The 9,888-nt window shown below is 41.4% G+C and overlaps 1 protein-coding gene across 1 annotated transcript in view; it reads right to left on the bottom strand.

Annotated features, from left to right (window-relative positions):
• LOC129835349 (protein TEX261-like) overlaps positions 1-7,839 on the bottom strand; it is a 34,494-nt gene extending 26,655 nt beyond the window's left edge. Inside the window, exon 1 of the mRNA XM_055900961.1 lies at positions 7,647-7,839. Within this exon, the coding sequence (XP_055756936.1) occupies positions 7,647-7,716 (70 nt within the window). The 5' untranslated portion in view covers positions 7,717-7,839. The remainder of the gene's footprint in view (positions 1-7,646) is intronic.
• Positions 7,840-9,888: the final 2,049 nt, after the last annotated feature.

Raw genomic sequence — 9,888 nt, 5'->3', positions numbered from 1 at the left:
CTAGTTAAATAAAGGTGAAATTAAAATAAAATAAAAATACATATGGGAGATGAGTTTGAGAGAGCTAAGTCTTCATTTGATTTGATTGATGAACAGTATTTTTTTATTTATTTAACCTTTAACTAGGCAAGTCAGTTAAGAACAAATTCTTATTTACAGAAGATCAGCACGCTTGACTAGTTTATAAATGGTGTCAATGTCATATCCCTGCCATTCATAAATCACACAACGTAGTTATATGTCCATGGTATGACATCGAGACAAGTAAACTAAAGATCTCATTTGTATTTTCGATATGAAGTCTATCAGGACTTGCCAGACAGTGGCGTTAAAAGTGAGTGACTGGTCAGCAGCCTACCGAATCACACCTGTAAGAAAGCCTTTCATTTGCTTCCCTAATTTGCATACTTGTAGGCTTTTTGGCGATTATCTGCAGATAAATTATGAAAACATTCGATGAAGATGGTGAATCCTCTTCACTGCAGGAACAATAGGTAGGCTAGTGGAGAGACAGCCTCACTCTGGTCCAAAACTTGATAAAAGAAAACAGACTGAATTGTTTTAAAAGCTAATGATACTGATATGATATTTTCAAAGACATGGATCTAGGTCTACTGATTTAATCAAAGTGTTGACAATGGAGTGGTCAAATGCTGCTTTCTGTGTAGCAAAGCCCATGATTAACACCTGCGTCATTCTTCAATCTGAGAAAATGCCTCTTAAAAGGAAGCTTGAAGCCTTAAAGAAGAAATATATGGGTCAGTTGTTAAACACGTATTTTATTTTATAAATGACATACTGCAATTCAGTTTTTTTTTACTGTTAAAACTATTTCACTAATTGAACTGATGTCGTTCTCTCTCTTCTCTGAACACATATGGACCCAAAACTTTATTGAGCATCTGTTCTCTTAATTTTAGATACACACTTTTCCATTTGAAAAAGTGCCCATCACACAATTCGTTTGATTTTAAATTGAACCTTTAAAATGTACACTACCGGTCAAACGTTTTAGAACACCTTCTCATTCAAGGGTTTTTCTTAATTTTACTATTTTCAACATTGTAGAACATTGTAGCACAATAGTGAAGACATCAAACTATGAAATAACACATATGGAATCATGTAGTAACCAAAAAAGTGTTAAACAAATCAAAATATATTTTATATTTGAAATTCTCCAAATAGACACCCTTTGCCTTGATGACAGCTTTGCACATTCTTGGCATTCTTTCAACCAGCATCACCTGGAATGCTTTTCCAACAGTCTTGAAAGAGTTCCCATATATGCTGAGCACTTGTTGGCTGCTTTTCCTTCACTCTGCGGTCCGACTCATCCCAAACCATCTCAATTTGGTTGAGGTCGGGGGATTGTGGAGGCCAGGTCATCTGATGGAGCACTCCACTACTCTCCTTCTTAGTCAAATAGCCTTTACACAGACTGGAGGTGTGTTGGGTCATTGTCCTGTTGAAAAACAAATGATAGTCCCACTAAGCGCAAACCAGATGGGATGGCGTATCGCTGCAGTAGCCATGCTGGTTAAGTGCGCCTTGAATTCTAAATAAATCAGACAGTGTCACCAGCAAAGCACCACTACAACACCTCCTCCTCCATGCTTCACGGTGGGAAATACACATGTGGAGATCATCCGTTCACCCAAACTGTGTCTCACAGCGGTTGGAACCAAAAATCTCCAATTTGGACTCCAGACCAAAGGACAAATGTCCACCGGTCTAATGTCCATTGCTCGTGATTCTTGGCCCAAGCAAGTCTCTTCTTATTACTGGTGTCCTTTAGTAGTGGGTTCATTGCAGCAATTCAACCATGAAGGCTTGATTCACACAGTCTCCTCTGAACAGTTGATGTTGAGATGTCTGTTACTTGAACTCTGAAGCATTTATTTGGGCTGCAATTTCTGAGGCTGGTAACTCTAATGAACTTATCCTCTGCAGCAGAGGTAACTCTGGGTCTTCCTTTCCTGTGGCGGTCCACATGAGAGCCAGTTCCATCATAGCGCTTGATGGTTTTTGCAACTGCACTTGAAGAAACTTGAAATGTTCCGTATTGGCTGACCTTCATGTCTTAATAGCCTATGATGGCGCCAGAGAGAATGCTGTTTTACGGTCTCCTAACGAATTGTGCTATTGTGTGTATTCTTGCGTTATTTGTAACTTTTTTTGTACATAATGTTTCTGCCACCATCTCTTGTGACCGAAAAGAGCTTCTAGAAATCAGGACAGCGATTACTCACCTCGTATTGAAAGATTTTTTTTTTCTTTAACGAGTTGGACGAGAGGGATTTACTCCAGACACCCGACAAGGCCCTCATCCCCGTCATTCGCCGGAGAAAGAGATAGAGACAGAGGACGAAGGTCGGGCTGCCTTGTACGGATCCAGCGGCGAGTGGGTAATTTGCCTTTACCATCGGTCCTATTAGCCAACGTACAATCATTGGATAATAAAATAGACGAACTACAAGCACGTATATTCTACCAACATGCCATTAACTTCATTAGCATACTGGTTATTGTCCGGAATGTCGGATGACTGACGTGCCCGAAGTAAACTGCCTGTTACTCAGGCCCAAAAGCTAGGATATGCACATACTTGGTAACATTGGATAGAAAACACTATGCCGTTTCTAAAACTGTTAAAATAATGTATGTGGGTATAACAGAACTGACATGGCAGGCGAAAACCCATCCAGAATTTCTCTTTTTATTTTTGAGGTCACGGGTCATTTCAATGCTTGCCTATGGTATATACAAATAGATAGGACCCAGATTGCAGTTCCTATGGCTTTCACTAGATGTCAACATTCTTTAGAAAGGGTTTCGGGCTTGTTTTTTGAAAAATAAGCAAGTAGTTGGAAAAACTCCAAGGTGTCTCTCCTTAGAAATGTAGTCTTGTTGGCGCATGTTGTTGAACATACTATTCTCCGTCTTAAATATGATCATTTATTTAGATATTAGAATACCTGAGGATTAATTAGAAACATCGTTTGACTTGTTTGGACAAACTTTACCGGTAATTGTTTGGATTCGTTTGTATGCATGTTGAACGAGTGGATTACTGAATCAAGCGCGACAACTAAACAGACATTTTTGGGATATAAAGAAGGACCTTATCAAACAAAACGACCATTCATTGTGTAGATGGGACCCTTGGGAATGCAAACACAGGACGTTCTTCAAAGATAAGTGATTTGTTTAATCTCTATTTGTGATTTTGTGACGCCTGTGCTGGTTGAAAAAGTATTTTGGTGGGGGCGCTGTCCTCAGATAATCGCATGGTATGCTTTCGCCGTAAAGCCTTTTTGAAATGTGACAACGCGGTTGGATTAACAAGAAGATAAGCTTTTAAATGATGTATGAGAATTGTATTTTCATTCATGTTTAATATTACGATTTTTGTATTTTGAATTTCGCGCTCTGCAATTTCACCGGATGTTGTCGTAGGTGTCCCGCTAGCGGTTCATGCGCCAAAAGATGTTAAACTAATACCTTATGTTTCACCGAGTCGTGGCTGAACAACCACATGAATAAAATACAGCTGGCGGGCTATACACTGCATCGGCAGGACAGAACAGTAGCCTCTGGTAAGACAAGGGGTGCCGGGCTATGTATATTTGTAAACAACAGCTGGTGCACGATATCAAAGTAAGTCTCGAGGTCGCCTGAGGTAGAGAATCTCATGATAAGCTGTAGACCACACTATTTACCAAGAGTTTTCATCTATATTCTTCGTAGCCGCCTATTTACTACCACAAACCAATGCTGGCACTAAGGCCACACTCAATGAGCTGTATACGGCCATAAACAAACAGGAAAACGCTCATCCAGAGGCGGCGCTCCTAGTGGCAGGGGACTTTAATGCAGGGAAACTTAAATCTGTTTTACCTAATTTCTACCAGCATGTAAATGTGCAACCAGAAGGAAAAAAACACCATGACCACCTTTACTCCACACACAGAGACGCAAGCATACAAAGCTCTCCCTTCATTTGGAAAATCTGACCATAAATCTATCCTCTTGATTCCTGCTTACAAGCAAAAACTAAAGCAGGAAGCACCAGTGACTCTGTCAATAAAAAAAGTGGTCAGATGAAGAAGATGCTAAGCTACAGGACTGTTTTGCTAGCACAAACTGCAATATGTTCCAGGATTCTTCTGATGGCATTGAGGAGAACACCACATCAGTCATTGGCTTCATTAATAAGTGCATCAATGACATCGTCCCCACATTGACTGTACGTACATACCCCAACCTAAAGCCAAGAATTACAGGCAACATCCGCATTGAGCTAAAAGAGTAGAGCTACCACTTTCAAGGCGCAGGACACTAACCTGGAAGCACAGCCGGGAGCCGCCTAGTGACCCGAGCCTACCAGACAAGCTAATTTATTTCTAGGCTCGCTTCAAGCCAAGTAACACTGAAACATGCATGAGAGCACCAGCTGTTCCAGATGACTGTGTGATTACGCTCTCCACAGCCGATGTGAGTAAGACCTTTAAACATGTACTCCGAGCATACGCTGACCAACTGGCAAGTGTCTTCACTGACATTTTCAACCTCTCCCTGCCGGAGTCTGTAATACCATCATGTTTCAAGCAGACCACCATAGTCCCTGTGCCTACGAACACTAAGGTAACCTGCCTAAATGACTACCAACCCGTAACACTCACGTTTGTAGCCATGAAGTGATTTGAAAGGCTGGTCATGGCCCACAACACCATTAACCTAGTGACCCAAGACCCACTCCAATTTGCATACCGCCCCAACAGATCCACAGATGATGCAATCTCTATTGCACTCCACACTGCCCTTTCCCAACTGGAAAAAATGAACACCTATGTGAGAATGCTATTCATTGACTACAGCTCAGCGTTCAACACCATTGTGCTCTCAAAGCTCATCACTATGCTAAGGACCCTGGGACTAAACACCTCTCTCTGCAACTGGATGCTGGACTTTCAGACGGGCCGCCCCCAGGTGGTAAAGGTAGGTAATAACACATCCGCCATGCTGATCCTCAACACTGATCCTCAAAAGTCCCCTCATGTACTCCCTGTTCACTCATGACTGCATGGGCAGGCACGACTCCAACCCCATCATTAAGTTTGCTGATGACACAACAGTGGAAAGCCTGATCACAGACAACGATGAGAATGACCACCTCCCTATAGACCGAGACCTGGCCATGTGGTAACAGGACAACAACCTCTCCCTCAACGTGATCAAGAGAAAGGAGATGATTGTGGACGACAGGAAAAGGATGACCGAGCAAGCACCCATTCTGATCGACAGGGCTGTAGTAGAGCAGGTTGAGAGCTTCAAGTTCCTTGGTGTCCACATCACCAACAAAGTATCATGGTCAAAGCACACCAAGACAGCCGTAAAGAGGGCACGACAAAACCTATTCCCCCTCTGGAGACTGAAAAGATTTCGCATGGGTCCTCAGATCCTCAAAAGTTTCTACAGCTGCACCATCGAGAACATCCTGACTGGTTGCATCACTGCCTGGTATGGCAACTGCTCGGCCTCCGACCGCAAGGCACTACAGAGGGTAGTGCGAACGGCCCAGTACATCACTAGGGCCAAGCTTCCTGCCATCCAGGACCGCTATACCAGGCGGTGTCAAAAGAAGGCCCTAAAAATTGTCAGACTCCAGCCACCCTAGTCATAGACTGTTCTCTCTGCTACTGCACGGCAAGTGGTACCGGAGCGCTAAGTCTGGGTCCAAGAGCCTTCTCAACAGCTTCTACCCCCAAGCCATAGACTCCTGAACAGCTAATCAAATGGCCAAACAGACTATTTGCATTGCCCTTTTATTTCCTATTTTTTACTTAACATGTATTTTTCTTAAAACTGCATTGTTGGTTAAGGGCTTGTAAGTAAGCATTTCACTAAGGTCTACATCTGTTGTATTCAGCGCATGTGACAAACAAGATTTGATTTTCATTTCTCTTTGCTTATTTGAGCTGTTCTTGCCATAATATGAACTTGGTATTTTACCAAATAGGGCTATCGTCTGTATTCCAACCCTACCGTGTCACAACACAACTGATTGCATCAAACGCATTACGAAGGAAAGAAATTCCACAAATTAACTTTTAAGGCACACCTGTTAACTGAAATGCATTCCAGGTAACTACCTCATGAAGCATATTCTGAATTCATACATTTTCAGTCATTTAGATTGTAACCCAATTCCAGAACACATTTGTCCAATCTGGGAGGTAAATACCCAAAGTATTCAATAATATCGCTGTGGATTTCAGATGTAACGAAGGCATTATTAGAATGTACCAGAGACCACCAAAAAAGAGCATTACATCCACATGGACTATCTTAATTTACTAGTTATTAGTAAATATTAAGTTCATGCTGACGAGTTGCTAAATAGACAGTGTCATAATACGTATTAACTGTCAAACAAGATTGGATTTTAGGGGATCTTTTTATGCCTATGTAACAAAACAAGGTTCACTGACTATCACTTTGAAACTAGTATTATCATCTATGCTTACAGACGCACATTTATGTAGCGAAAGGGGGAAAATAATGTATAAAGCCATCTGCAAAGCTAAGCCTAATAGCGTATTAGACTTTTTTTAAGGGCATAAACCAGGCATCTCCCTTAGTTTATTGTACAGTAGTCTATCATTTACTTGGTGGAGATATAGGCGGCATGTGCTTTTTTTATTGAGTAGATAAATCATTGATGACTCGGCCCAAGACGTAATGGAATGTTGCAACCCATCCTCCACAGGTACGCATGCTCGAGCTGGCAGAGGTTAAACGTTGCCAGGTGAGATGACATCATGAGTTTCTGAAAGTGCCAACGTGGACAGGACAGGGCAACAGTTGGGTGCTAGATATTCCTCTCCAGCTATTGATTTTCTGTTAAGTTCATTGGCTATACAGTAACGGTACAGTACTTTGCGTACTTCTGTAAACAGTGGTAAAAGATAGTTAGCTAATACAATTAGCCACTTGCATAACAACAACATGGGCCACTAGCACTAGTTTGTTTTACATGGCCCAGTGCCCCAGGTCGGCGGAGTTTCACATTTTAGACTAATCCATTAGTCTTTAAAGTAATCTCCACCCACCCGGGGCACCGGCCCTTGCAAAACGAACTGGCCCAATGACAATGTACAGGTGTTAGCTATTTCGGTAGCAAGCTAACAATAGCTAGTTAGCTTTTTCACAAGTTGCAGGGTGGATTAAACGGTTGAGGCAAGACGAGATGAGTGGTTAATGTTACATAGGCAACGACTTGTTGGCTAGTTTAATGTCAAATGATTGGTTACTAACGTTTCACGTGAAAACTATTAGTCGATTCGCTTAAACTCTCTTGAACATGAACCATAGCTAACGTTAGCTAGTTACCTGATTGAGTTGGCTTTTAGCTCGATAGCAAGCTAGCTATGGGAATTTGCCACACTGTGTGCATTGCTAGCTACAAGGTTAATATTATCCTAGCAAGTCAGTTGAATACATTTTCTTCCGCTACATTGTCGATTGTTTGTCACTCCGAGCCGAGGTCAAAGTGACAGGTATCAATGCAAGGCGGGTGGGGAAAATAAAGGCAATGTGGCGAAGCTAACAACTTCAACATGTAACGTTACAAGTAAACTCACCAATTGCTAGTGTGACGAAAGATATTTGTATCACCAACGACAGCCAACTTAGTAAATAAATAAACCACATCTCGTTTCATGTAAAATAAAACACATACATATGAAAAAACAAAAGTGACAGTGGGTGCTACGCTTGGAAATAATTTAGCTAACTGATGGATGGTCAAAGTTCCACCCCTCAAGGATCCAGTGTGCCGCTGAGGGTACAGCGCCAGTTCTGTTCGGAGGAGGAATTGCAGCAACTTTTTGTGCCGCTATGCTTCCCACAGAGAGGGACTGAGATAGATAAATTAATCAAATACATTGTTATCAGAAGTGAATGTGCTGCAATTACCTGTTGGTTTTCCATGCATGCTGTAATTTATGAAATAATAGTAGTGAGACAGTAGTAGAAATATAGTAGAATAATAGGGCTATTTTATTTCTGTTAATTTCATCACACACACCTACACAAAGGGGGGTAGCAGCATTTTTTTTAAACCAACACCTTTAAAACATGTATGTTGAAAGTGAAAAGCAGACCTAGTAAAGTAGCTAAATTAAATAAATAATGAGTGAACTGCACACAGCAGACACTAAAATGGTGTCAGAGTCGAAGTGTTACAGTTATCCCATTCAGTGCTTTTAACAAAGAGCAGGGGGGTGTGGAGGTGTGAACTCAAAAGGTGCCATGCATCCAGCCTCCATTTCGGACGTTTTCAAAAGCTGGAGGACCGTTAAAATCACCTGTGCGCTCTTAGCTCGACAACACCTCAGCAAAACCAAGTATATAAAGTTCCTCTGTTGTGTGAGCTAACTAAGGGGCTTGATGTCCAGCTATAAGGAAGTCCAGAGTGCAGAATAAGAGAAAAGGTATTTCCACACTTTTAAAAGAAACAGTACAAATAATTTGGTGATGGTATGTGTAGTTTTCATTCACTGCTACAGTGCCTCCAGAAAGTATTAACACCCTTTGACTTTTTCCACATTTTGTTGTCTTATAGGGTGACTTAAAATGTATTCAATTGCAATTTTGTTTCACTGATCTACACACAATACCCCATAATGTTAAAGTATCATTTTTTTCAGATTTTTTGGGGGGGAAATAGTGAAAAATTAAAAGTCTTGAGTCAAGTATTCAACTCCTTTGTTAAGGCAAGCCTAAATACTGTAAGAACAGGAGTACACATTTCCTTAAAAAGTCACATAAGTTGCATGCACTCTGTGTGCAATAATAGTGGTTAACATGATTTTTGAATGACTACCTCATCTCTGTACCCCACACATACAATTATCTGTAAGGTATCTCAGATGAGAAGTGCATTTCAAGCACAAAGACCAGGGAGGTTTTCGAATGCTTCGCAAAGAAGGGCACCTATTGGTAGCAGACACTGAAAATCCCTTTAGGCATAGTAAAGTTATCAATTCCCCTTATATGGTATATCAATGCACCCAGTCACTGCTAAGATACAGGTGTCCTTCCTAACTCAGTTGCCAGAGAGGAAGGAAGCCTGTACAGCACAGGTGTCAAACTCATTCCACGGAGGGCCGAGTGTCTGCGGGTTTTCGCTCCACCCTTGTACTTGATTGATGAATTAACATCACTAATTAGTTAGGAACTCCCCACACCTGGTTGTCTAGGGCTTTATTGAAAGGAAAGACCAAAAACCTGCAGACACAAGGCCCTCCGTGGAATGAGTTTGACACCCCTGCTGTACAGAATAAAAAATATGCATCCTGTTTGCAAGCAGGGTGGTGGCTGCATCATGTTATGAGTATGTCTGTCATTGGCAAGGACTAGGGAGTTATTTAGGCTAAAAATAAATGGAATAAAGCTAAGCGCAGGCAAAATCGTAGAGGAAAACATGGTTCAGTCTGCTTTCCAACAGACACTGGGAGTCAAATGCACCTTTCAGCAGAACAATAACTTAAAACACAAGGCCAAATATACACTGAGTTGCTTGCCAAGACAACATTGAATGTTCCTGGGTGGCCTAGTTACAGTTTGGACATTAATCAACTAGTACATCTATGGCAAGACTTGGAAATGGCTGTCTAGCAATGATCAACAACAATCTTGACAGAGCTTGAATAATTTTTACTGGATTGACATGGGACTGCCGAAAAAGGTGGCAGCACTTTATAGAGCACCTAATACCTGCATGTACAGTACCAGTCAAAAGTTTGGTCACACCTACTCATTCCAGGGTTTCTCTTTATTTTTTACTATTTTCTACATTGTAGAATATTAGTGAAGACATCA

Source organism: Salvelinus fontinalis, chromosome 36, assembly GCF_029448725.1.
Source record: "Salvelinus fontinalis isolate EN_2023a chromosome 36, ASM2944872v1, whole genome shotgun sequence".
Classification (NCBI taxonomy): domain Eukaryota; kingdom Metazoa; phylum Chordata; class Actinopteri; order Salmoniformes; family Salmonidae; genus Salvelinus; species Salvelinus fontinalis.
This window is presented reverse-complemented; position numbering and strand designations above follow the sequence as displayed.